The sequence below is a fragment of the Brachyhypopomus gauderio genome, chromosome 4 (genome assembly GCF_052324685.1).
Source record: "Brachyhypopomus gauderio isolate BG-103 chromosome 4, BGAUD_0.2, whole genome shotgun sequence".
Taxonomy (NCBI): Eukaryota; Metazoa; Chordata; class Actinopteri; order Gymnotiformes; family Hypopomidae; genus Brachyhypopomus; species Brachyhypopomus gauderio.
Genome location: NC_135214.1, coordinates 5,814,660 through 5,842,304, shown reverse-complemented (window position 1 = coordinate 5,842,304; position 27,645 = coordinate 5,814,660). Strand labels below are relative to the sequence as shown.

Genomic DNA, 27,645 nt, shown 5'->3' with positions numbered 1-27,645 from the left:
ATAAACGACGACATGGGGTCAAGAGGAGTAACTGATGGCGCTTTAGCCCAACTGTCCCAACAGGAAATAGAAGACAGAGTTAAAAGAGTATTTTTACCCCTATCTGGCTGCGAGATATGGTAAAAAAAAAGAAAGAAATGGCCGCAGTGCCTCTAGAGACGTGAAGCCGGAGAGTGTGGGAAATACAGCGGTAGACGACACGCAGTCACAGGAGGAACACAGAGCCGTCCTCTGGAGCAGCACTTCAAAATTACAGCTCAACGCATAATCACACAGATTTAGGCCGTGTCCACATCAAGGACCGAAAAAGGTGAAAACTGAGAAACGGGTCCAGGCTTGTCAGGGTTGGGAGGTGTCAAATGAATAACTTTCATGAGATTTATGCCCAGCAGACTAACTAAACGAAGACAAAAAAATAAATAAATCAATTATTGTTCCATCCAGAGAGAGGTGTACAATCGAAGAACAATCTTAGAAGAAAACGTGCTGATGAATCATTTAGTCAAGAATCTCACCCAATCTCTAGCTGCTTATGGAATCGTTTCAAACTGGGAAGAGGAAAAGAAATATCCCGAAATTACTTTGACTAGACAAATCTTACCCGACAGTCTGTCAACATTTGATCAGGACACTTTCATGCATACCATGTAGACATTTATTCATGAATTTGTCTGTGCACACACACACAAGCACTACTCTATCCAATTCACCACATTTTGTTAATGATTCACACATTACATACACACTGACTGTTTTTACAGACTTCATACTCTTATTTACACTAGTATGTATATATATCGACTTTGGCAAATCTATTCTGGGAAGGAACGGAATTAGCGTGACTTCACTTCCTGCACAGCGCCTGTCCTTCCTCCACAGGTGAAGATGAAATATGAACAGCTACTAGCCTCTGGCTCACAGACAGGACCATGCTCACCACTGACCCCATCATGCCCCTGGCTCACAGACAGGACCATGCTCACCACTGACCCCATCATGCCCCTGGCTCACAGACAGGACCATGCTCACCACTGACCCCATCACGCCCCTGGCTCACAGACAGGACCATGCTCACCACTGACCCCATCACGCCCCTGGCTCACAGACAGGACCATGCTCACCACTGACCCCATCACACCCCTGGCTCACCGACAGGACCATGCTCACCACTGACCCCATCATGCCCCTGGCTCACAGACAGGACCATGCTCACCACTGACCCCATCATGCCCCTGGCTCACAGACAGGACCATGCTCACCACTGACCCCATCACGCCCCTGGCTCACAGACAGGACCATGCTCACCACTGACCCCATCACACCCCTGGCTCACCGACAGAACCAGGCTCACCACTGACCCCATCACACCCCTGGCTCACCGACAGAACCAGGCTCACCACTGACCCCATCACACCCCTGGCTCACCGACAGGACCAGGCTCACCACTGACCCCATCACACCCCTGGCTCACCGACAGGACCAGGCTCACCACTGACACCATCACGCCTCCATGTCCGCTGACCCAACATTTCACTAAAACATCACATCCTGTTTTCATCCAATCAAGCCACTACAGCACACTGGTGATGTTTTATTAACACTGCTCAACCTCAAACACTGAGAGAGATGAAATTTTATTAAATGCCGCTCAACCTCAAACGCCGAGTGTGTTCCCACGTCCTGCTATATGAGCAGCAGTGCACACCCACGAAGGTGTCTCTGAAAATGAACCAGAGACTTTGAAAAAAATTAACAGAAAAAAAGAAATCTTGTCAAAACATTCCAGTGGTAGGAACCCAATTGAGCACGACCCCCAATACGTGTGAAAGAGGATGAGACATGGATCTAAAGTCTAAAATGGAAAATTTGTGGCACCTCACTGAAAATTCACTCTGCTCTGTAGACCAGTCGAATAGCTTGTGGAATATGAAAATATTAAGCCATGCCTAAAGGGATCATCTCATACGAATTCTTAGAAAACTGGCCGAGTTCTGGCGTCAGCTGCAACGGTGGCCCTCCAACGCCTGCAGAGCGTGTGCAGCTGTGTGTAAACAGCAGGACACTGGCAGGACTGGGGGAAAAATCTGTTAACATCCTGGAATCTCCACATGGCAACGCTGCACTGGCACACCCGCGGCCCATTAGCAGACCGCGCCCAGCGCAGCGAGAGATCGGACAGCTCCCCGCTCAGCCAGAGACGCACGTGTGAACGTGAACGAGGCTGCCTTCGGACCTCGGGGGCCGAGGTAGCGTCGTATCTCCTGACCCGCTGTAGCGCCAACATCTGCAGGCTCGTCAGATACTACGGTACTGGTAAAGGTACCTGCGGGTACAGGTGACCAGAGTATTCCCAAATATAGACGAAATCTAGTACCTTCTGCACAGAGACATTTTTTGTAGGTGTGTATCCTAATGAGGAAGTGCCTGTAGTTTAGTTCCCTGTAGCTTTACAAATTTAAGCCTATGTGACTTTCAATATAGCAAAATGAGATAAATATAAAAAGTCCACCGAGTCAACATTAGGATACACAAAACTCTAAAAAACATGTCTAAAATATGTCTAGAAACTAATGTTTAAGTTTGTGTACGCCTGGTACACCATCTTAAATAAGGAGAGATCTTAACGTCCAGAGAATTCTCGACTTTGTCAAGAAGCTTTGGCAATGACGGCTTTCCGGTGTATAGCAACATCAGGATGGAAGCAGATCAGGGTTCCTACAGTCATCCAGAGAGCACGTCACATACTGGAGAGTCTCCTAACGCTGGGAGGAAGAAAAGAAAAAAACAAAAACATGTAGACCGAAGGCAGCAAAGTATCAAAAGGGCCCATTAGGTGTTAATGACAGGAACTGGGGATGAGAGCGAGCCAAGCCGTTCTGAAAGAGGAACCGCACGAGGCACACAGCGGTCCCAGCCTCGAACAAAAGTCCAATAGACAAGAGGCATCTATCTGATGTCTGCGATAATGGGTCACAGTGGGGCGTTTAGAAAAGGACCCTCTTTTTCCTACTCCTGCAGGGCTTGCGAGATCGAAACACGGTCGTGACCCTGGCGGGCAGGCACAAGCGCTAGCCAGAGACCAGCGAATTGCTGAACGTGCCCCTTGCTCACTAACGCAGACGGTTGCAAAACAGCAACATCGCTTATGTGGGTGAGCAACCCTTATGCCAAGTTCAGTTTTATAGCATCCTTTGGAAAGCTTGCTACTGCCAGGAGACGTCGAACTTCTAGACATCTAACTTGAAGACCTCCAACGTCAGGATCTTGGGTTTTTCCAGTGACCCAGTACTTTTCAAATTTTGCAGTAAGCACAAACTTTGTAATTGCATAAAGCATTTTATGCTCAACACAATGACACCACACAGAGCTGTTTCTTTATTATGGACACGTTCCTCTTTCACAAACTGTACATTCCAGTAGCTCATATGTAATGTGACTGCCATGTGGTATAAATCAGGCACATTAACATTTCTAGCATGTTGAAATGGTTTAAAAAAAAAAAAAAAAAAACTCAACCATGATGGCATGCTTGGACAGGTCAAGGGTCAAGGCTCCTTTTGCCTCAAGGTGATGGAAGGATCTGAATTTGGCACCAGAAACATGAAGTTCACGGTGCCTGTATGTCTCTGCCTAAGCAAAGACATACTGCAGGTCAAAAGAGTCGTGACCTGTTGCACAGGGGCATTTAAACATGCCACTCAGAGAACACTAGCAAGACATATTTATATTTTAAGAATTTTTATCAAAATATCTAACATGGTTAAGATTTAACATAAAAAAAAGATCAGAAATTGCAAAAACAAAAGACCCTCTTGGATTTGAATCCGCATCACGGAACAGGAACCAGTTTAATTTACTGGCACATACGGTACGGTACTGCACACATGTACACATGTAAATCCTGACAGAGACTCGGTCTGTAACGCACACGCACACCCTTTTCGTTCAATTGTTTCTGACCTGTTAAAACCAAAACCTCTTTTGTGAAGTATCTACTCACATACCTGATGGTTACAGAGCCTGCTATAAAGACTTATTTGGACCGCTCATCTGTAGAACTGCCACAACAAGATGTATATGGAAACATCATCAGAAACTGGGCCAGAATGCATACATCCTCATGCCATGGCTTTATTATACATTATTGCCTTAGAGGTCACAGACTGGATTTTCAAGGCAAAGCAATGAGGGTTTCATCATGTCCAATGGCATTTATAAACGACTGTACATGTAATGCTCACCAGGTTGGGGTAGACAGACCACCACACGCAGTACAAACATGGTAAGGGGTTGTAGGTGGGAAATGGCTACCACGCCGAACAATATTTATCCTCAGCAAGTTTCACCTTCGTCTCTACTAATCCTAATCTCCTCAATTCCAAGTTAGCTATTGAAACAAAATAGGAACTTAGTGTGCTGTTCAGTGCAAAAATTCTACACAACAGAATTAGACTTACAGTAATCAGATTATACAATTTGGTTGGTAAAAAAAAAAAAAAAAAAAAGAAAATCCAATGATGTCCACTCTTACTTTTACACATGGCTTTGAGAACCTCAAACCTGCAGAGATTTTTGCATTAGCATTATTAAACACAAACACTCTTGAAGAGCCTTTTCATATCACGGTCATGCTACATTTGAATTCAAACAATAATTACACATTATTCTTTCTAAGGAGGAGTTATGTTCAACAATAGTATAACCCACTCAGGGTGCCAGTTCTTCCTGCCCATGTTGGAGAAGCTCAGCCAGGTGGATCAGATCATGCAGAAACGATCAACACAAGAGCTACCGTCAGTCGGAGTTAACAAGCACTTTAAATTAGAGTAAAGGTGCTGCAGGCAGTACATGGAGAGGAAACCGGGAAAACCCCAGAAATGGCAGGTACATGTTGCTTTCACGGGTGCACGCCTGAGTTTCTACAGTAATTCTAACTTGCAAACATAACAAGCAAACATATCGTGCTCTTATCGTGTTAAGAGGCAGGACTTCAAACAGACACAAGGGGAAGGATGTGGCCAAATATTGACAAGATCGGTTTGTGTCAATATTGATGGAAATTCATGCAAAGAGACATGGAGATGTTTTCTTAACATAACAGGGAACTAAACAGAGAAAATGTGCCAGTAATAGTAACCTGACACTCAATAAGAATGTCAAACAACTGCTACCAAGACAGCAATCACACCAGGTGTGACCAGGCATCCTCCTGATGTCCTCTGGTGTTTGGTGTGGGTGTTTGAGAGGGCCAAATGTGGGCATGCGAGGTGACAAAATGGTAGAAAGCATGTGGTGTATACTGCACCTTCCGTGACGTTCCACATTTATCAGAGGCTTAACACAGAAGCGTCTTGCACCGTGACCTTTTGGCCAGGACCCATTTCCTTCTGAAAAGCCCATGATGAATCTCAGACATCAGCAAGCAGCCTATACACTTAGTCCTGATTGAAAAGGGAACGACAATGACAAATAACACACGTGTGACCACTGGGGAGAGTGTGGAGAGGCGAGAGGGAACCAGAGACAGTTGTGTCTTAATTATCTCAATCTGCAGCTGGATTGGAGCAACAGCGCGCTCACTGGAGGGTTAAGAGATGAAAAGACGCCCGTCTAACAGGATGGCACTAAGTGCTTCTGGGAGGTGTTACGCTGAAAGCCTTTGGTTGCTAAGATACAGGAAGCACTAGCTCAGGTGTGTGTTCATTTGGGACAAGGTAGAGGTGGTGAGGTAAACGACCCCTTATCTTTACACCGGAAGTAAAAAAAAATAAAAAATCATATAATTATCAAGAAACAACATATTGATAGAACTGGGATTGGCTTCCTTTGTGGTTATATTTATCATGGTAACAAATTCATCACAAAACCAAATGATCCAAAATCTCAGTGCGAACATCATACGGAGCTGAATGAGAGTCTATAAAGGGGCGTTGGGATCGATCGGCTGATCTTTAACGATTCCCAGGCCGCCGTTTTGTTAAGGAAGCCGATCTGAGAAGCAAGCGCTTGGATCCAGGCAGGGAGGAGGCCCCATGCCTCCACGCAGCGCTGAACCTCCAAAGACAATTAATAGCAGACCCTTCAGGGAGGGTCATCTGTTTTGAATTCTGGCAAGTCTGCACGTCGCAGTGTGCAGGGCGTTTCGATTACCACCATCGCCGCCGGACAGCTTGCTACAGCTGGAGGCGTGCCAGGCAGGACACCGTCCACGTCTCTGGACGTCCGCTGAGCGGAGGACGCCGTGCCGTCTCCTCCCAGCGGGGCCCTCACCCCTTGTCCACCATTAACGACACTTACAATGGAGACAGAGGAGCCATCAGGAGACAGTCCATACTTCTGCAGACAGTGTCCTGCTCATCTGTAAGGTAGCGCTCGAAGGAACACGACTCACCGCCTCACTACCCTCCTCATACATGGGGGAATAATGAAGGCCCTTAAGTGGGTGTGCAAGACACGACGCAAAGATTGAAATATCCCAAACTGGACAGAGTAACAAAAAGCTTGGAGATGTTGCCCAAACGGACCTGATAACGGCCTTCTCTTCTTCACGCTCACATGCTTCAACCAAAGCTGTATTTCCTTCCAAACTCTTCAGCTAAAATGTGGCTAGGTGTCGCCACCCCTTCTCCTCGCCTCCGACATCCAGACATGGAAAGACTGATCAGCCTCCAGTTCATTAGGAGGGTGTCTCCAATGCAAGACTGGGCATGTTTCCACTTAGTGCCATGTGGTGCTACAAGAATATTTGGTAATCATGTCAGGAATACTAAAAAAAAAACAAAAACAGAGTATCAACATATACAAACCCATTAAAACTAGCCTGCATGGACAGGCATGCAGAGTTAAGACATGATGCGCTCTCATACACAAAACATGTATGAACTATAATAATGGATCTTCAAAGAATACCGAGCTGTGCAGGATATATCAGGCTTTCAAACCTACATTACGTCCGCATTACGTCTGCGCACTTCCAATCATCGACTGATTACAGTCCTTACACTCCTACGAATTTCTTCCCTGCAATCACTGTTAAAAGGGAAGCATACAAAAATACCAGCAGCTCCTGTAAGTGAGACGAGATGATTCATCCAATAAAGGACGGCGTAAATGTATTCGCTTTAGAATTAACTAAATGTAGGTGGTTTCGTGCCGTACGGTTGTGACTCGTTAAACAGCAACAGGCACAAAACACGTTCTACAAGTACCATGAGAGTAACCCCTAAAAAGGCCACCCTTTATCGTCCTAAAACGACTTTGCTTCCTGAAGTCTTATCAGTAATATCTAACAAGAATACATGAGCAGTAGAAAAGAGTGATTCAGCATTCCAAGTAAAATATCAGAAAGCTACAGAAAAAAACTACAGTAAAGAAAAACCCTAACAATTACAAATAGGTTTCCCACACTGTGTGTGAACCCTAAAAAGTGCCTCTCCCTTGCTAGAGCACATCACTCCTGGCACGTCAGAGACCCATCCATGTGGACAGAACTGCTGTGTGTGTGCTGACACTGGCAATCCTATAGTGATTTTAGAGGGTTCAATGAAGGAACGCCTTTATGCACAGACCCACAAAAACATCAAGGTAAAGAACATACTTAATTACCCATCTTGCTATTCTCAGCTCAGATGATCGAGTTGATCAATGCCAAACCTTAAATCGGACTCTTGACGTTTGGAATTTGAACACAGGTACATTTAACACAGGAGCAAAATACGAGGAAACGCACCTATTTTACAACAGCGAATACCGGCTGTTGGTAGTCATTTGTCTATAGATAAAGCCAGCTCACGCACATTCAACGTCTGATTGGCTAGTACGGAGAAACTCACCTGTTTCCACAGAAATGCGTCCATTTCGTTTAATTTCCAAGAGATCAGCACGTGTATGGCTGACAGTATAACTCCAGTGAACACCGCGGCGCGCATCCTGACGGGCAGGAGTGTGTAGATGACATGAATGAAGAACACCGTCCACCAGATGCCTTCAGAGGCGCTCCGCGGCTGCACGAGCAGCACACCCATCACCTGCATCACGAGCACCAGCAGGATCACTACATAGCAGACGATCCACATGTGGTCCTGATGGAACCCGTTTCGGTTGCACACGACCATGAGGATGAGGATGAGCAAGATAGCCATGGAAAAAACCACCACGTATGTGACATTGTGTGTCCCTCCTGCGCAATGAAACCCCAGCATCACTGCCCACACCAGCACCAGGACGGCCATCAGCATGGTCAGACTGCTCTGGTTCAGTCGGAAGAAATAGCGCTGGTACAGCCTCTCCAACTTCTCCGACTGGAACTTCTTGGATCTGAAAATGCGCATCACGCCGCTGCAGCACGCGACCATGGAGAAGTGGACTTGTGGCACGAGCTCTTCCTCGCGCTTGGGTCTTCTGTCCTCCAAACCCAACTCCACGGACCTGGGTCTCACTTCCCCGTCCGCGTACCTCGGGGACGGTCGGTTATTGTTTCGACCCTCCTCCCCATGCTCTTGCCACGCAGACTTGGACCTGAAGCTGACCCTGCTAACGGTTGTGGTGGCTCGTCCCGGTTGTCGGTCCAAATCATCCTCCTCCCTCCATCGACTGTTGGACCGTGTGAGTTTTTTGCTGGAGGATCTAGTCGAGTATGGACATCCGTTGGCTACGGACTCGGACTCGCCCCAAGCAGATCTTAGCTCCGTCCCTCCCCTCAGACCCACACCACCGACGCCGGGTGGACTCACACTGTTGGATCTGGACATGATCTAGCAGGTTCAGAAAGTTCTCACAGGCTAAACCCCTCAGAGTCCAAAAGAAAACGCTTACAATCGTGTTCAGGACTGAGCTGTTTTCACAAACACCCCATTTCTGTAAGCATTGTGTGATTTGGTTACGACATCAAGCCCATGTAATCATATTCTGGTCCGGTTGTTTCAAACCCAAAGGAGTTAGTCCTGTCATGTTTATGTAATCAATCACAACGCCGTTTTATCAAATAAATGCGACCTGAAAACAACTGCTGGAAATACAGTTTTCATTTTTGTGTGAACTCTGCCATTGATGGAAGAGATAAAAAAATAAAGGTGCTAATTCATACAAGAAAACTCTCTGAAGACTTAAACCTTTAAAATAAAATTTGACTCAAAATACTTCAGAGACCACTTAAAATAATTAAACATACAATATATAATCCCTGGGGACGTAACCCTGGACAACCAAAGCATCACTGGAAGTAATCCCATCTGCACAGGGAATATTCCCCACATGCGTTACCGGTATTCATCATTTTACCTCCTGACTGGATCACTTGCTGTAAAACAGTAATTGCGCAGTCCGTGTCATTTCACAGCAAACCAGCCAGAACGGACCGAGCTTCCATCACGTTTCCTAAATGCCTTCGTCCCACATGTGCTCCAAACAAGAACCCAAGCGCCCGAACCGAGCCCGAAAGTGCACAAAACGACTCCATCGTGCAGTCCGCAGTGATCAATTGGTTAATTGATCCAGGCGAGATGTTCACCTGCGCGTGTGGTGGCTGCCCACGACATGGTCATGTGCAAAACCCCCCCATGTTCGGAACAATCACGACCCAATCACGTTCATCCTTCAAGAAGAAGATTCCCTAGGGTGACACTCACGAGCCCAACTCCAGTATATTCCTTCATTATAAGAGGAGAACATTAGAGCTGCTGTCATGACCTCACAGCTGTTCCTCCACCGTCCCCCGTGGTGGACACGTCCAGGTCCACAACCACACTGATGTGAGAGATTCTCCTCCGGCACAAACGTCGAGTGGGTCCGGCACTCGAATCGCCGCTGTCGCCTTCACTGGGTGATCTTCATCGCTTCTCCCATGCAGATTCACCAGGCAGATGATCACTATTGATCACGCGTCACCCGTTTCTGTGCTAGTAGTCTTTGTATCGCCATTCAACCAAGTATGATTTTCAAGGCCCGCCCCCCGACCAATCCGATTGGGTGTGTGATTAAGTAACTTTTGCCCTCGCCCTTCTATTGGACGAGGCGCGTGTCACTAGAAGAGCCGACTCGACCCTCCCGGTCCATTTGTCTAAGGGGGATGGTTCCTCACATACAGCTGGAGTTATGACCAACACCAAGCCCATGACCTTCTCAGTTATACCAAATCAGACGAATTTAGCCCATTCAGAAACAGGCGATTCATTTGATAACAAGTAGCGAATTGTTTATCACGTAATGTGTGCAACTTTGTGTTCTCCGTCTGTTTAAATTTTAGCATCGCTCCCAGCGTTTTGCATGAAAATGTGTTTACCAATTATGATCGTCAGAGACACATACATGTGGGGAAAGTACTGTACACGTACTGTTAGAAAACAAACGTGCTTTTCTTTGCTCTCTACAATAAGCAAAATGCATTACTGACACTGTAAACTGACCTTTCAAATTTCAATGAGTCTTTTTCAATTTTTTTTATCCTGCATAAAAGGAGCATTTAAAATTACACTGCTTCACTCACAGATCCCATGCTTTCTCTCTCTCTCTCTCTCTCACACACACACACACACGGAAAGTTGAGAATGGACTTATATATGCTGAGAACTAAAGGAACACATGAGTCGTTAGGAGGAATCACCCTTAAATCTGCTGAGATCTTAAACAGACAGGAAGAGAAAATGTGGACACCCATCTGGGTGCTTGCACTCTCCAGGATGAATTATACAATCATCTCACCTGACTGAAGATATATAATATTAAATGATAAAACAGGAAGGTCTCATACTGAACCACTCCTAATATAAGGGGAACACACTGCCAAGAGTTTCCTCAAAGGGCACAATGAGACCCAGACTATCATAGCAAAGCTCTCTACTGACATCATGTGGTGCCACAAAGGAACTTCTGATACATTAATTGAAAGCTAGAAAAAAATCTGCAATTTGTACATATTATTTTACATAGTAATTTTACATAATTTTTTTCCAAGAAATATGATGGTATGGAAAAGTGAGGACATTTATATTTAAAAGACATCACATAAGGAAGATGAATAAATGTTAACTCCTGCACTTTCATTAAATTGTTAACATTTAAATGTTTTGTGAATCAGACACATTCCTCAGGAAAGATAATCACCACAATTATTTTCCACATTATTAGTTTATTGTAAAGATATAACTGTTTTACTAATCATACAAAGTCTTGTGGTCCCATGCAAGTCCTTTGTCTCAAAAGCTCAACAGTCCGTTTGTAGCTTTAAGGGTCATGCTTGTAATGCATTCACCTAGGTGTGACACCACTCCAGCCGATGCTGTAATTACACCTCTCATGCAGGTTTAAACAAAGGCGCACTCTCCAGACGCCTAGATATGTCCAAACTCAAATGCACGATGCAACAGTGCAGGAAGGTTAAAAGAGGTCAGCGTTTCTTCCAGTGAAACTCTAGAGAACGCTGCACAGAAGCGAACAGGTGCACGCCGTTTCACCGGTACCTAATCCAGACGATTAAGATCCCAATATCCTATTGTTTTACTGTAATTGAATTCACATTTTGTCATATGACCAGACAATGACTTTTCAGAGTAAAATGGCTGTTGCCGATATGTTGGCATGACGACCCCCCCCCCCCCCACACACACACTTTTACTGGTGGAAATGGAGGAGGGGCTTGTACCTTCCACTGGCCGTGTTTCTACGCTACAACCTCTGCGACCAAAGTTTGAACCCAAATAGTGGAACAAGGCCAACCCATGATATATTGGACCTTCCTGGAGGCTTCAGTTCACTTGGCTCTTTGGTGCTGACAGCGAGGGCAGACGGACCACGAAGTGCTCAGCAACTCCTGACTAGTCCAGCCCGTTATTAGATTACGTTCATTGGAGATGCGTGACTGGAGGCAGCCTAATCCAATTGGCCCTGAAGCCCATGCTGCAGCTAGCTTCCTGCTGGCGCGTGCCCCTCCGGCTCTCCGGGCCGCCACGTTTCAATCAGACACTTCGGGAAACGGCCCAAGAATATCAGCCTGCAAGCAGGACCCTGGGTAGCTCTTTACATGTCAGGATTTCATTAGTAGTAATCGCTTGATTAGGTGTTTGAGGAAAAAAAAACAAAACAAAACAAAAAAACCCCACATAGGGTCACATCAATGAGACTCCTGTACAACCAGTTTGGCTAAAGAGATACCATGAGCCAAAACACACAGCTACAAACCAACACCCCACGTTCAATATTAAACAAAACGGCTACCGATGACACTTCTCGTTAACATTCACATGATTCTCATTGTACAATAAAACACAGGGAGGAAGTGTTAAAACTGCAGCTAGAGGTTATGGATGAGGGCCGCGCACACGAGTCCGGCGCCAATCGGTGAGGAACACACACGATTCGGATCATTTTTGGACTTCGAAATTCAGTTTTGCGGCTACAGAATGTCGAGCAAAGGAATGTATTCACATAATAGACGAAGAGACGTGGAAAAAGAACAAGACCATGGGTTTGACTCAGGCGCTAATGCCTGTTCAGTCAGGCACAGCTGCTACCAATACCTCCACGTCCAGACAGCGCAGCGCACGGGGAAGGTTCAGTCTCCTCGTCGACTGCTTAAAGGTTTAAAATTGTACTTGAATTCTTTAAAAGGCAAAAGCCCAAACATTCTGTTCCCATTACCTCACCCGTTAAAAAAGCAATTTAGACTCGTTCAAAGAAATTTCACATAATAAGCATTGTATTAGCATGAATAACTGCATTCACGTCGAGTCATTGTTATCAAATGATCAGTATCTTTAAAAAAAAAACAACGCACACACACAATGTCAATTTCCAAGCCAAAAGTGTTATAAATCATCGTCGTGGCACTGTCTTTCTTTTTTTTTTTTTTTTTTTTGGAAAAAAGTTGGGCTCCGTGTATCAACAAGCATACTTTATGTTTGGATCTGAAAGGTCCCCTCCACGTTCCCCTCTTGACCAGGCTGCTTTAGGATGGAGCGGGTGGATGCTCCTTTACTCCACCTTGCTGTACTCCTCCACGTGACCCAGAACCTTCTTCCTTTGCCGCAGCATGTGGAAATAGAGCTGGGGAAACACTGCAGAAGGCAGAAACACCCTCGTCAGCACCACCGTCTCCACCCCCACCCCCCCACGAGTGTGCCAAACGGGCTGCGTGTCCAATCCGACACACCGCAACTTACACGAACACTTTTTACAAAACGCAAGACACGTCACGGAGAAGCCGAATGGCTGAAATGACACCGTGTATTTCAGATGGAGCATTATGTACACCAGATTAAAAATGAAGACACACTTACAAGGGATGTAGGAGACCATGGTGAGGATGAGGAAGGTGTAGTAGTCGAAGGAGAAGTTATACTTGTTGGGGAGGGTGATTGAGTAGAGGCCCGTCTTCTGAACGTAAGGCAGCGCAGCGTAGATGGTCAGAAGTTCTCCACTCACTCCCATGGGGTACAGCACGATAAAAAACGTGTATCTGCAGTCACATTTTACGTTATGCGCAATCAATTCAATGCCAACACACAAAAAAGCTTTAAAAACAGCATCTCTATCAATCATTCATGGTTGTTTAAATATTTGTAGCACCAAGAAGAAACTGGCAAACGACTGACAGAGTTGACCCATGTGCACAAATGAATCAATTAAGTCAGAACATAGTTCAGATGTGTAAGAGAACATGGTTCAGGTGTGTATTGTGCTTTCAGTGGCCATACTGTTGCTGTAGTAACATAACTCTTTGTTGCTGCAGTAACAGATGCTGAGACCCCCAACAGAGACCTTAACCATGCTCAGTCCAGCAGTCAGGCTTTGCATTCAGTAGTCTTGTGCTTGTAAAATAAGAGCGCTAACGAGAGTGTTAATGAAAAGGCCTTTACCTGGCCCATTTAATAAGGTAAGGGAGGTGGTTCAGCAAGCTGAATGTGTAGAACGAGTATCGGATGATCTCCGTGATGGTCCATGCTACCACAAACAGAAGCACGCTGTCCTCACTCTGGACCTGGAGACAGAGGGCAGAGACGTGAGGGTTGGACACGCGTGAGAGGCGGCCGCCACCGGCGATCCACGAGGTTAAGCCAAAACGTGCAGCTATATGTTTGCTACCGGTCTCACTCCGTTTAGGTAAACCAACACATCTGAGAGACAGAGACGACATCTGAGGCGGTCAACCCCAAAGGCAGTCAAGCACAACCCCATAGCCAGTCCAAGCAGCTAGAGATGAGCTAATTTAAACAATAACGGCTATACACATCTTAAAACATTTTTTATTTTAGTAACACAGACGACATAAACAAGCAAATATGGGCATCAGAGTCCAAGGCATCCAAAGACACAAAGTATTATTGGTCATTTTGAGTTCAGGCAGATTGTTTTTAAGACCAAAAAGCACTTACAGTCCTTACAGTTTCAGCATAGATGTCTTTTTCTGGGGTGAGCAAAGAAAACCTGAGCCTCAGTTAAAAATGAAAATGACTTATGAGCTAGTAATAAGAAACAAACTTACTTCTCTAACACTGTGGGTCACAGCCCACGTGAGGAAAACGCGTGACATCACCTGAAATCCGGTCAGGACCACAGAAGAGGGCACGATTCCTACAGAGGTGGAGAGAGGTCTGTGTACATGACTTCGAAGGCAACAAAGACTCTCAAACCTCGGGGCTCTGCACAAACACTACACAGTGTTAAATGACACACCACCCAAAGATGCCACCATTCTCACACTGCTACTGGCTGATCGGGAAAAGCAACCCAACAGGGCCGGTGGGACTTGACTTGAACAGGGGGCGTGGACGGCAGGGGCGGGGCATGGGTGGCGGTGGGAGGGGAGAGGACTGCAGGGGTTGGGCGTGGACGGAAGGGGCGGAGCGTGGACGCCAGCTGCGGGTGGCTGTTTGCAGTGTGATACGTAAAGGGCAGCTTTAAGTGTGAGACGAAGTGTGAATTGTGCTCCCCGCACCACACGGCTGTGAGGAGTGCTACCATTTAACCCACAGACCCCACACATGCTACATAGCACACCACCCCCTCCCAACGACAAGCACACACAGTCTACTTTCCAAACTACTGACCATACGGTCTACTTGTACATAATACTGTGTGTACAACATATTGGTGCACAAATGTGTCCTTGTATAGAGATGCTTGGGAAAGAACACTATGAAAACAGGAACACTCACCCACAGCACAATGCAATATCTGCGAAGAAAGAACAAAAACTGCTTAACATAACTAGGCACACATGTTAACAAAAACCAAGCAACAAACATACAACCACTACAATACAAGAAAATTCACCTAATTATTCAATAAGTCAATTAGAAGACTCTTTGGGCATGGAAATTATGTTCAGTGATGTATCAAATCCTAACGAAGACTCACTCTCACTGCAAACGTCTCATCACCATAACTGCATTTTGGATGGCGTTCACAAAGGAGGCCGAGTTCTCAAAAGTGTGTTGTAGTCCTGCTCCAAAAATAGCACGCTACTTTGAAAGTACACACTCCTGAGCCAAAGAATTCCTCCTCACACTGGCGGGGGAACACGTCCGACCCCCGACAGCCTCACAAGTGTGTCTGGATGATCTCAGCTAAAGGTTATCTCAAAGCTCACCACGAACCTCAAGCAGCGCCCCAGTCTGGAAGAACTTCAGTGGCTTTTCTATGGAGTAGTAGAGACCGTGGTAGCTGCCTCTGGTGAGGTAGGCTCGGACAAGACCCACAGCTATGACCAACCACCTGCAAAAGACAGAGAACTATTAGGCTGCGTTTCAGGTGGCCAGAATTTGGTTTTTGTATGTTTGTTTGTTTGTTTCTACATCCAACATGAATTTGACCTTTGAAGTGCAAGTTTAACAGATGTGACACTCCCAAATGATGGAAAAACACACTTAAAATACCCAGAGAAGTTTGAAAAGTAGTAGGGACTGAAGAGAGGGGTAAAGATTAACACAAAGGTTGTGGCGGTGTTGGCAGGAACACGTGGAGCTGTGAAGATGAAGGAGTGGCACCAGCAGATCGCAGGAACGACATCAATCAAAGTGCAGAAGGACGCACACCTCAGCAAAATACAACACTATGCCCTCAAACCTACAGAAGAACACTTATCCAATGTGTGATACTAGGAAAACTTAAAAACCATCATATCACAAAGCCAAATATCGCCATAATCGAATATGCACAAAACCCAATTCAACAGAGACTAATAATTCACTACAAGGGACAAAAGCCAATGTGGAAAGAGGGGCCTCAAGCATTTAGTAAGTGCAGGAGCACAGAAAGTCATCGGACCATTGAATTGCTTTCAGAACATTTTTCACCTCAAACAGTACAAAAAGCATGCTGTTGCACTAACTCCATTCTATTAAATGCATTCCATTAAGAGAAAATAAGTGTTTGGGGAAACTGTATTAAACTACACAACTTTGTCAGCTTTTTCATACAGTGTAGAAAGATATTTTAAAAGTCAGCTCCTCTGAACCAGAACTTAGAGCCTTTCAGCTCGTCAGTGTCAAGACAGACTGAAGCAAAGCACCAAAGCAAAATGGCAGATATGATCCTCTTAGGACTGTGTATTAGTGTCACAGATCTGGAGTTTCTCAGGCTGGGGGATGAAGCACAAGACTAAAGGTCGCCCAGCTCACAGATAACACTGAAATATTTATTAGTGTATTGTAAGCACAATACACGTTCAGGTTGTAACCAGAGAGCACACAAGTAACTGCAAAGGCACTAGCTAGTGTAAGATGAATTAGATGCTTTACATTGGCAAATATTAGACAATAGTCTGGAAAATGGGTGAACGTGTGTTAAGACGAGCTTCCTTGCTGTAGTATCACACTCTGTAAGCTCGTCGTTTCAACCTGTGGCTGTACTGAGAGAAAAGGTCACCAAAGTGCATCACCACGTTGTACTTCGTTATCACGTCTCAACTCCTGGTGTTGCGCAAAAGTGAGAAATCCTGTTTGACTGATTGTGTTAAAAACGTGCAGCGCCTCACGGGTCACACGGCTCGATCGGCAGTAAAGCAACAGCAACGATAAAAGAAACGATAGATACAGTAACTTAATTATCTGCCCTGGATATGTAAAATACAGTTAACACGGATGAGGTCCGAGTTTCAGTGTAATCAGCCAGGACAGCTGACTAGCTAGCGAACTAGCTAATGTCATAACAATGAAAACAAACCCTCACAAGTAAACGTGCCTGCAAATATCATGAAACTGGAACTATTTTCCATGTTTACTAGTAGCACTAAACATTGCAACATCTGTCTTGAAGCAGATCTATCCATCTCGAAGCAGATCTATCCATCTTGAAGCAGATCTATCCATCCTGAAGAAGATCTATCACTCTTGAAGCAGATATATCACTCTTGAAGCAGATATATCCATCTTGAAGCAGATATATCACTCTTGAAGCAGATTTATCACTCTTGAAGCAGATCTATCACTATTGAAGCAGATATATCACTATTGAAGCAGATCTATCACTCTTGAAGCAGATCTATCCGTCTGAAGCAGATCTATCCGACTGAAGCTGATCTATCCGTCTTTAAACAGATCTATCCGACTGAAGCTGATCTATCCATCTGAAGCAGATCTATCCATCTGAAGCTGATCTATCTGATCTGAAGCTGATATATCCGACTGAAGCTGATCTATCCATCTGAAGCTGATCTATCCATCTGAAGCTGATCTATCCGTCTGAAGCTGATCTATCCGACTGAAGCTGATCTATCCGTCTGAAGTTGATCTATAAGTCTGAAGCTGATCTATCCGTCTTTAAACAGATCTATCCATCTGAAGCTGATCTATCTGCTTAATTTCGTTGTACATGTACAATGACAATAAAAGTATCTATCTATCCGTCCATGCTGAGGCACCGAGCTGCTGCCAGTTCACACTACGGAGATGCAGGACCATACCCGGCTGTCATAACCACGTTGTAGATGACCAGGTAGGCGGTCGCCAGCGTTCCCGGACCCTTCTTCTTCTTGTGGCTGCCATCATTAGGAGCAGGTTTGGCGGTGCCCATGGCAGGTGCGGACATAACTGAACTGACAAAATAGCTGATTCCTTCTGTCCTCTCGCCACTTCTTCCGTCCTGGTAAATAAGGGCGCCATCTACTGAGCACACTTATTTACCCTTATTTACCCATACTGCGTTAACCTCTGTGTACCATACCACATAACACATATTTCAAGTTATGTAATACTACAACAATTTTTTTTTAATCAGAAATGGAAGTTGTAAAAAATATTTCTTGAAAATATTCGTCAACGGCTACACGTCCAACACCCGTTTGGGACGCTAGAGGGCGGTATAGGGTCGAGTGTTTGGAGACCAGTTTGAGAGGGCTAACGTTCCGCCTGTTTTAAATACCCGTGGTGTCTGAAATATGGGCAGCAAGCTAATGTTTTCGGACTTTATGCCTTGTCACATAGCTCGACAGCTGATCAGAAAAGAGAAGAACGCGAGATGCACGTCGAGATGTCAAAAACGATAATCTTTTTATTCAGGCATTTTGTGGGCACGTAAGTTTACGGAAGCGCAACCGTCGACGGTGCACGCACTTTGATGGATGAGAGAATTAACGTTATTATAACTGTTCTGCACAATTAACAGCATTGAGATAGTTGACTGAAGTACGTAGTGTTTTTTCAAACAAGTCGAGGACTCAAGATGCCGTTATTTGGCCAAAATCCATTTGACCAGGATGTCGGTAAGTTGACTGTTATAGCAAACATCGGTTGTTTAGCCAGGCTAGCTGAGGGAGCTAGCTTAGCTAGCGCTAGCGGGGGCCTTAACTGACGTTACACTGCCAGCTAGCTGCGTCGGAAAAGTCTTTATAGACTCTATTTTATAATAATAATAATGATAATATATCAGAAATGTTATAGAATATGTATATTTTGATTGAAATGACCTATAAATTGGATAACACAATATATTTCCGCTTAAAGTTACTAGTGTTGGCATGCTAGCTATCAGGCTAGCTAATGTTAGCTGTATTAAAGTGATGTGTCGTATCTTGGTAACGGCTAGCTAGCGTTAGCTGTTGATGTTTGTTATTGTTGTGTGTGCTGGTGTTAATATCTAATATTTTTGTGTGTGCTGGTGTTAATGTCTAATATTGTTGTGTGTGCTGGTGTTAATGTCTAATATCCAGCACGACGTCTTTTGTGAAGTGTCAGTTGGCCAAACGTCGCTAGTTAGCGGGGCGACCACACCAACAGTGTCGTTTATGTGCAGGTCACATGAACACACAGCTGTGAGGCATTTTAGGCACATACATGAGGGAGTGTATCTGTCTAGATATTTGAACATGGGTGTTTTCTGTTCTTTATACCTTTTGTTCAAGTTATGGACGCAGTGTTAACCTGATATAAATTGTAGAAATGAAGCTAGATAGACAGAAGCAAATTAAATACCAATGGTCACTTTGTTTTACTGTTGACATGTTCTGTAAAAAGGTATGAAGTTTTTAACATTATACCCACTGTATTGGTGTAGGCTGCAGTTGAGTATGAAGATGTTTCCTTTGAGATTTTCTCTGTTTGTCCACCTGTTTTAAGACCTAATGTGAATGCAGTAATGAATGGTTAGTGGAATTACATTATTGGAAAATATATGCTGCACATTTAAGAAGGGTTTGCTCACAGTATAATAAATGCAAATAGCCTTGCAAATAAGAGTGATATGTCACCATGGATGACCATTTTATTTGTATTATTCTGGTACATGGCTTAACATTTATAATGAACCTATTTTTTCTGATCATGAAGTTATCCGTTTGTGTGAGTTTAATTAAAAATAAAAATGCTCTTCCTTTTAAGCTTTAATGAAACTTGTGTTGTTAATTTATTATCTTATGAAAACCCTATCAGGGCTTCTTGTTAAATAGAAGTCCGAATAGTACAATAAAAGTTATTTAAGTTTTCTGGATAAGCACTTGATCAACTGTGGTTGTTTAGCTTTGTAAGTTTAACAAAATGTCAGTTTGAAATGAGACCAAATCTAATTACGTCTTTTTGGGTTTTAGTGTAGAGAGTACGTTTCCTTAAGGGACATTTTCATTATACCTGTTGTAATTTTATCTTGTTTTGTTTCCAGAAAAGGTAACTAATGAAAACAATACAACAGATGACTGGGCCCTCATTATGGACATTTGTGACCGTGTTGGGACAACACCTAATGGGTGAGACCCTGTCATACAAACATAGAACAGCTCAAGTAATTGCAAACTACATTTCAGTTGATCTTGATTAAGATATCCTTGAAAAAAATAATCTTTCTGCCTGTTGTAGAGTTCATGTTGGTCAAACAAATGTAGTGGTCTATTTAGCAACACCAATGGCTTGACTGAACTCTAACTCTCTCCCTCCTCGTTTGCATCACAGTGCCAAGGACTGTCTCAGGTCGATTATGAAGAGAGTCAACCACAAAGTTCCCCATGTTGCCATGCAGGCATTAACGGTGAGTCTGTTTGAACAAAATGGCAGAAATGAACTCTTCCACACATCACACGGCTGGCTGTCCTCTTCCTGTCCGTCCCTGTCACTACCACAGTGAAGCGCTTGCTCTTTTGTCTACTGTAAGTCTGAAGGAGACGCCCTGCTGAGGCGTCCGGGCTCTCCCTCAGAGCTGACGGGCAGCGCTTCATGGCTGGCCATGCTGCCGGAGTTACCACACTCACTCACCTGTGAAAATGTCTCTGTTCACTCTGCTTTTAGCAACTTGGAGAACACAAACTAGTTAAATGGCTGTTCATTTGCATATGTAAATATAAACATTTTAATTTAGATGTTGTTTTGTACTCTAATGCACCTTTTTTACTACTTTTAGAAATAGGAAGTGTTTCAGCACAATATTCAGTCGAATATTTATTGTTCAATTCTTGCCTTTGACACTCTCATCCTGTAGTTGCTTGGGGCATGTGTTGCAAACAGTGGAAGAATCTTTCATCTAGAAATCTGCTCCAGAGAGTTTGCCAGTGAAGTTCGAACGGTGTTACTCAAAGTAAGATGTTGCTGCCCCCTGCATGATTACTAGTATAAAGGTCTAAAATACATACACTGAGGTGCTAAGAATGTGACCTTTCCCAGGCCCATCCCAAAGTGAGTGAGAAGCTTAAAGGTCTCATGGTGGAGTGGGCAGACGACTTCCAGAAAGATCCACAGCTCAGCCTTGTCGGTGCCACCATCAAATCTCTGAAGGAGGAGGGCATGACTTTCCCGCCTTCTGGCACTAAGGTACCCAGGCTGGGGGGTTTCAGGCTGTAAGGTACCCAGGCTGGGGGGTTTCAGGCTGTAAGGTACCCATGCTGGGGGTTTCAGGGGCCACAGTGCAGACTAGAGCCTCATTCACAAAACAGGTTTATAACAGACAACTATGACCTTAGATGAAATAACTTGTTTTGTTAATTGAATGTTCAAACTGGAATGACTGGATTTTAATACCATGGTTTGGGAATGTCTCTTTTAACTACATGTTTAAACAAGACCTTGCAGTGAAGGAGAGAGAATTTCAACCATCATTGGCTGTCGTTTGAAATCAGCCTTAATGGTAACAGAGCATCCTCTGTCATTTGGCCTACATAAAGTCTTACCTGGCATCTTGCAGCAATCTGCGGCAGCTTGATTTAAATCAGGTCAATTTTGCATAAGTCATGAATAATTCATCTTGCCACATTACCCACGTTGGACGGCCATTGTGAAAGTTCAGGTCTGTTTTGCATTAATAATGAATTATTCATAATGCCACAATAACCATGTTGGAAGGCCAGGCCATCATGAAGGTTTGTTTATTCTTCGCCAGCACCAGGCAACAGTCCCGCTGCTGCCACATCTGTTATGTGGGTTATCATAATTATGTGGGGTTGCCTGTATTGCTATACAGTGAAGCCCTGGGCTCTCTGGATTACTACTGGCAGTTTGTGCCTCCCAAGCCTGCTTCACACGGTCTTATTTAAGAAACACGCCTGTAAGGGGGCGTGTGCAGAGGAATTTCCTTTCACATGTTTCAAGTGAAGCCCACACAGTCTCACGAGACCTCTCATTTTCTTAACTTCAGACAAGAATTCAGGACACGGCAGGCACATTACAGTACACGGTACATTTCACCATGTCTCTTCAAAAAACTTGTGCAGTATATGTAGCTTCAAAATTGTGCACTTATATATTTATCACTTTTTACTTCCACACGGATTCCACAGGCATCGTTTTAAAGAATGATGTGGAGTCACTAGCAAAACACTATTAAATAGCATATCTGGTTATTGCATGGAGTATTGTGAATTATTGTGTTTAAACATACATATAATGTGTGCAGATAGATAGAGCGGTATGTATGTCTGTGAGAGAAGAAGGAGAGAAGTAGAGGAAGAACACAGTTTCCAGAGAAACAGGATGTTTCAGACAAAGGTCCTTGATCAGTTATGCAAGCACAGATGAAGCGCCTCTGAAACACTCGGTTTCTCTGGAAACTGCTTCACTACAAATTTGAATCTCTCTGCGTGTTTCATCTATTACAGTGCACTTGTGGTTTCTGCAGTTACTTGGAATCTCCTTCTGAGATTGTAACCTCATAGCCTACGTCCCTGTACGTCCCTGTATGTCCCTGTACGTCCCTGTGATAGATCAGGTGTTATTAGAGGTTGTTGGAGGATTTGACTTGGAGGTTTGCTGTGATTTATCAAATGCCAGTTATATAAGCATTTCCTTACCAGGGAATAACCTTACACACAACACTCAAACAAACCTGGATGACTGATATGGCCTAAGACTAAATAAGCACAGTCCTTTAACCAGTCAGACTCATACGCTGTAAATAATGGCCATGTTGGAGAATATTTCCTGGCTGCATTAGTGGATTAGTGGTATGTTGGTGGAGTTTTTAAAAAACAATTATCCTAGGACTATGCCCCCATCAGTAATAAAAAGCTGTGAAATTTTAAATCTACCAGAGCAGATATCAATATTCACACTTTGCCCGTTTGAAACGGACGTCTAACTCGTGGGTTCTTACCTGTGATGCAACTAAGATTTTTAGTGCGCTTACTTTTACTTTTAGTACTGGTTTGGGCCTGTAGAGGGCAGAATGGAGACGTAATCCCCACTGTTTGTGTCCACTGCAGAACGGCGCCAGCAAGCCCAGCAGCACTGCTGTCACCAGCAGAACAGCTGATGATGACCTTGCCAAAGGTGACACCCCCACCACTACAAATTCTCTTGTCATGTAGGATGACTGTGCATTAATTAACTGATTGACTATTTGGAGCTTTTTGTTATAACACAAATAAATGTGGATGCTCTCGGATGTGTCCAACCCCGTCCCCCATGTACTAAGTAAAAAAGAATGACATGTGGACGTCCCTCTGTGCCTCCCTGAGCAGCCATCGAGCTGTCCTTGCAGGAACAGAAACAGCAGGCCGAGACACGACCCCTCCTCGTGACCCCTGACCCACCTTTCAACACTGGCAGCTCCAAGGAGACGCGCAAAGTGCGCGCCCTCTACGACTTTGAAGCAGCCGAGGACAACGAGCTCACCTTTAAGGCCGGAGAGCTCATCCTCATCCTGGACGATAGGTGACCACCTCCTCACTCTGTGGACAATAAACTGCTCAGAACAGAAAATGGGGCGCAGGACTAGAACAAGGACACTGCGAGAGTCATTTATTGCTTGTGTAATATTTTTTTTTGTCTTTTTTGGCTGTCATTTATTTGTAAATCTCAGGCTTCTGCCAAGCTTACGTAACAATGTTGTAATTTCGTAATGTCGTTAATGTCGTTGTCGTTATTAACAGTGATCCAAATTGGTGGAAAGGAGAGAATCACAGAGGTGTGGGGCTTTTTCCGTCCAACTTTGTCACAACCAACCTAAATGCAGAACCAGAGCCAGGTACAACCCTTCAGATGCTGTGTTGTACTGTCAACACTATTATTACTCCAGCATCTGAATCTCCATAACCTTCTCTGCCCTAGACATGTATGTAGAGAAGACGCTGGTTCCCGAGGAACCCGCCGTAGAAGCAAAAGAAGAACCCGAACCAGTTTATATAGATGAGGCAAGTTTGAAGATCAACGTTTACTGAAATGCCAAACTCAGTAATGGCAGCGTGAAACTTGTGGATGAAATATAAATGAGAGAAAAAAATATATATACAAAAATATAAATGAGAGAAACCATGTTCCATGTGTGACTGCTGTAGGAGAAGATGGATCGAGCGTTGTATTTACTGCAGAACACGGACCCTGCTGACCCTCAGCCTGACTCCACTGAGCTGATCACACTGGAAGGTATGCATGACTCGTTCCCCGCCGCACAAAATCCAGCCGCCTCGTTTACAGGAAACTCCTAGTGGCCTTTGGAGCTTTGTGCTGTTGTATTCATTGATTTTGGAAAATTGCTACCTTTCAGGAGCTTGTGCACAGATGAACCCTCTTATTGATGAAAGACTGCAGGAGATTGACAGGTTTGTTTGCCGTTAAGATGTCATGTTAAGTCGCGTGTTGTCAGTCTGTCAGAAGAGCGTGTTCTTCAGCCGTTTGACTGTGTTTGACAGGAAGCACTCTGAGCTGTCCGAGCTAAACCTGAAGGTGATGGAGGCTCTGGAGCTCTATAACCAGCTGATGAATGAGGCTCCACTGTACTCGGCCTATTCAAAGATGCAGCCCCCTGCCAGCACCTTTCCAGCAGCGCCACCTGCTGTGGCTATGCAGGTTGACCCCCCCCCCCCCCCCCCCTCTCCCAACACACAAATACATCCACACACCCACACACTTACCCACTTCCGTCCAACGCCAAATCTGGAATTCTCAGTTTTGTAACCCTGCTGATTATAATAACAGCTAGAACGCAAGAGATCTGTTAAATAACATTTGTGTTATTCCACACCTTTTAAAAATTATTCTGTGCTGACATTATAACAAAGGCTGAGCACGGCTACTCTTATCATAATCATACATTGCGGTATGTTCTTTGGCATGTTTCGATGTGATGTAAGAGTCACCTACCAAGAATTTCCAGACCAGCCCAGCCCCTCCCCCAACCACATTCTTCTCAAATATGCACATTAAAGCATCAAACAAATACTTTTACTTGTCGGTCCTGAATTCCCTGTGGCACTGACTGGTGTGTTAAAGTACTATAAACCCTAACCCTGTCTACCAACTCTACTGCACTCTCAATTCTCCTAGAGTTACCCAGGCCAACCATCAGGGACCTACCTGCCTGGTGGAGTGCCCCAGGGCTACGCTCTAGGGTCAGACCAAGCTGCCTCCCTCTGCTCTCTGCCCCCAACGGTCAGCTCCACCGGTCAACCAGCACAGTCACCCTACGTCAGGTACGTCACTGGCTGCAAGACGGTCAACAAAGACCTCGCGTCTGAAACCATGCTGCCATGTGGTGACTATGAGAAACGATCGTGAGAAATGTGCTTATATTTTGTCACTCTCCGTTGTGATGTCTGGTTCTCTTGCAGCACCGGAATGGCAGTACCATACATGAACCAAGCCCCTGGCTCTTATCCGCCACAGATGGGTGTGGCTATGGACACATCAGCCTATCAAAACGCTAATCCTGGTATGCCTCCAGTGTCCTACCAAATGGCGGCTCCTTCCCACCCTCCAACTCATCAGCAGCAACCCGCCTACTACCAGCAGCCCCTTCTGTGAAGCTGAGCGGCGAAAGCGGTCCACAGCTGCGTGCTGCCGGGGGAATGAAAACGGCGAAAATTAGCCTGACTGTTTTTCTTTTTCCATAATAGATAGCAAGGGTATACTGAGGACGCTGATGGACCTTTTGGCCTGGTAGTGACTCACTACAAGAATGATGCGTTGTCCATTTAAGGAACACCAAGTGCTCTAGCATAAGAAAGAAGTTCATAAACACAATTTTGTTCTGTTTTCACAAATTTTTTTTTCTGTTTCTTTGTCAACATATTTAATTTTAATGTCCGTGTTGTGTGTCATTTGTCGTATTTCCTTTCTTAAATTATAATTACAATCTAAGATAATGAAGTACATCCCACCGTAACATAAGCCAGCCTAGGTAAATGTACTTGCAGTTATGCGATTCTTAAGGTAGGCTGTCTTTTGATCATGTCTTGCTCTTTTGTGGTTGGTGCTGTCTTGACCCGACAAATCTTTTACAGAAAACTGACAGCTTGATTGTTTTGTTAGCTGTGAAAAGGTAAATAAGACATTATGAACATGCATCAAATAATTGTAAATTGATCACCAAAATGCTGAAATTAATGAATGTGCCATGAAACCCTGCATTTTGGTTACTATCCAGGTTTACATTTAGGATCCTGAATGTGTTGGAAGTCAGGCGGGTTCTTTATTTTGGTCCAGAGTGGAGGGGGTGGAGCAGGTGCCATGGGGGCCATCGAATTAGCATAGCACCGCCCCCTTTAAGCAGCACCTTGGAGACGTGATTTGATGGGAGCTGTAAGAGCGTAGAAGCAGCCCCTTTCCTAACCTATGTGCATCATGTAGAATGATCGTTTTAATATGCAAGAGATAGTGTTTGCTTTGTGGGTGTTCTCATTTGTTGCCGTTATAATTTAACCATTGTAAAAAATAATCTGTAAAGTTACAGAAAATCACAGAGCTTTAATAGGCAATGGTAAATTATTCCTTTAGTGGTATTTGTGTGGGCTGAAATAGTTTTCCATCTGTTGGATAGAAAATTGTTCCATTTAAATAAATTTTGGGGATGACAGCTGTCACTTCCTCTGACCAAATAGTCATCACTATTCTGATTAATCAGAGGCTTCCTTGCTTTCTTCTTGCATTTTAGATATGCTTAACATTTCTATTAAGTGTATTTAGGAAGGTTGCTGGTTTTTGAAAAATATTTACAAAATTCATATTTACGAAACACCCACACAGAACTACATTATTTTCCTAACCTGCCTCAGACAAGTTATTGTATAATATATGTATAGTATCTGGCATTTCCCTATAGCACCTTAACCTGGTAAATGTACCACCAGTTGCCTTGTTCTGTCAGATGATGGAAATAAAATAAGAGATACAAATGCAATTTATGGACATAATTTCAGATGCTGCTGTATATCTGTGAACCTGAATATTTTACGAGATATATAGGCATTGTTTTCCGGCCTGTACATTTCTGGCTGATTCAATGTGTTATAACATCAGGTTGCTCATCCTCTTCTGTGTTCATATTTTTAAGATACCTTTTTGTAACATGGTGAATTCTAATATCTTTCAAAATAAAGTTGCCTTGTGTTTGAAATATTCTTACATGTACTGATTTGGTGTTAAAAATGCCTGATATAAAACGGGCGTGATGGAGCCAGCAGCCCTGAGAGACCCCGCTGTGTGGAGCCCTAGATGCGGCTCAGTGCAATTAAGACAGACTGTCAGCTCGTTTAACTTCTTTGCCTTTCTGATGGGTTTTCCCATGAGGTAAACACTGGGAAGTCTGACATTTCTGCATTCTCTTGACACCCGAGACATTCATTATACATAACAGACCTACGAATATGCGCAAGCAACGTAACGCATCTTTAATGTCCCCATTAACTCCCGACGTGTGACTACATTTTTAGGGGGAGAGCACACTTTAAAAATACATTCACACAGCCTCGTCTGATAAATATAATAAGGAAATTGGTCCATTTCAGAGCCGCGAACAGACCAA

At 44.3% G+C, this 27,645-nt stretch overlaps 3 protein-coding genes across 4 annotated transcripts in view; 1 reads left to right on the top strand and 2 right to left on the bottom strand.

The window, feature by feature from the left end:
* Nucleotides 1-9,918, bottom strand: part of adcy5 (adenylate cyclase 5) — a 54,297-nt gene extending 44,379 nt beyond the window's left edge. For both annotated transcript variants that reach the window (XM_077001763.1, XM_077001764.1), the window contains exon 1: nt 7,833-9,918. In XM_077001763.1, coding sequence (XP_076857878.1) covers nt 7,833-8,750 — 918 coding nt within the window. In that variant the 5' untranslated portion in view covers nt 8,751-9,918. The remainder of the gene's footprint in view (nt 1-7,832) is intronic.
* A 2,908-nt stretch (nt 9,919-12,826) lies between these two features.
* Nucleotides 12,827-18,207, bottom strand: hacd2 (3-hydroxyacyl-CoA dehydratase 2). Its single transcript, XM_077001761.1, has 7 exons — nt 17,897-18,207; nt 15,591-15,708; nt 15,150-15,168; nt 14,477-14,565; nt 13,851-13,972; nt 13,272-13,450; nt 12,827-13,049 (listed from the first exon to the last, which is right to left on the bottom strand). The coding sequence occupies exons 1-7, from the start codon at nt 18,019-18,021 to the stop codon at nt 12,967-12,969; spliced, it is 735 nt and encodes a 244-aa protein (XP_076857876.1). The 5' UTR covers nt 18,022-18,207; the 3' UTR covers nt 12,827-12,966.
* Nucleotides 18,208-18,353: 146 nt separating this feature from the next.
* Nucleotides 18,354-27,239, top strand: stam2 (signal transducing adaptor molecule (SH3 domain and ITAM motif) 2). The gene is made up of 14 exons (XM_077001760.1): nt 18,354-18,694; nt 20,086-20,170; nt 20,373-20,448; nt 20,896-20,991; nt 21,078-21,224; nt 23,108-23,174; nt 23,366-23,558; nt 23,777-23,871; nt 23,955-24,037; nt 24,182-24,269; nt 24,391-24,445; nt 24,536-24,692; nt 25,170-25,315; nt 25,454-27,239. The coding sequence occupies exons 1-14, from the start codon at nt 18,655-18,657 to the stop codon at nt 25,644-25,646; spliced, it is 1,521 nt and encodes a 506-aa protein (XP_076857875.1). The 5' UTR covers nt 18,354-18,654; the 3' UTR covers nt 25,647-27,239.
* The last annotated feature ends 406 nt before the right edge of the window (nt 27,240-27,645 follow it).

Coding starts and splice junctions, on each gene's coding strand:
- hacd2 (XM_077001761.1), bottom strand. CDS start 18,021: ATGTCCGCACCTGCCATGGGCACCGCCAAACCTGCTCCTAATGATGGC. Junction 13,973..14,476: donor TGACCCACAGTGTTAGAGAA/GTAAGTTTGTTT, acceptor CTCTGTCTCCAG/GTCCAGAGTGAGGACAGCGT. Junction 13,050..13,271: donor CATGGTCTCCTACATCCCTT/GTAAGTGTGTCT, acceptor TGCCTTCTGCAG/TGTTTCCCCAGCTCTATTTC.
- stam2 (XM_077001760.1), top strand. CDS start 18,655: ATGCCGTTATTTGGCCAAAATCCATTTGACCAGGATGTCG. Junction 21,225..23,107: donor TCCCGCCTTCTGGCACTAAG/GTACCCAGGCTG, acceptor TGTCCACTGCAG/AACGGCGCCAGCAAGCCCAG. Junction 23,559..23,776: donor ATCCTCATCCTGGACGATAG/GTGACCACCTCC, acceptor CGTTATTAACAG/TGATCCAAATTGGTGGAAAG.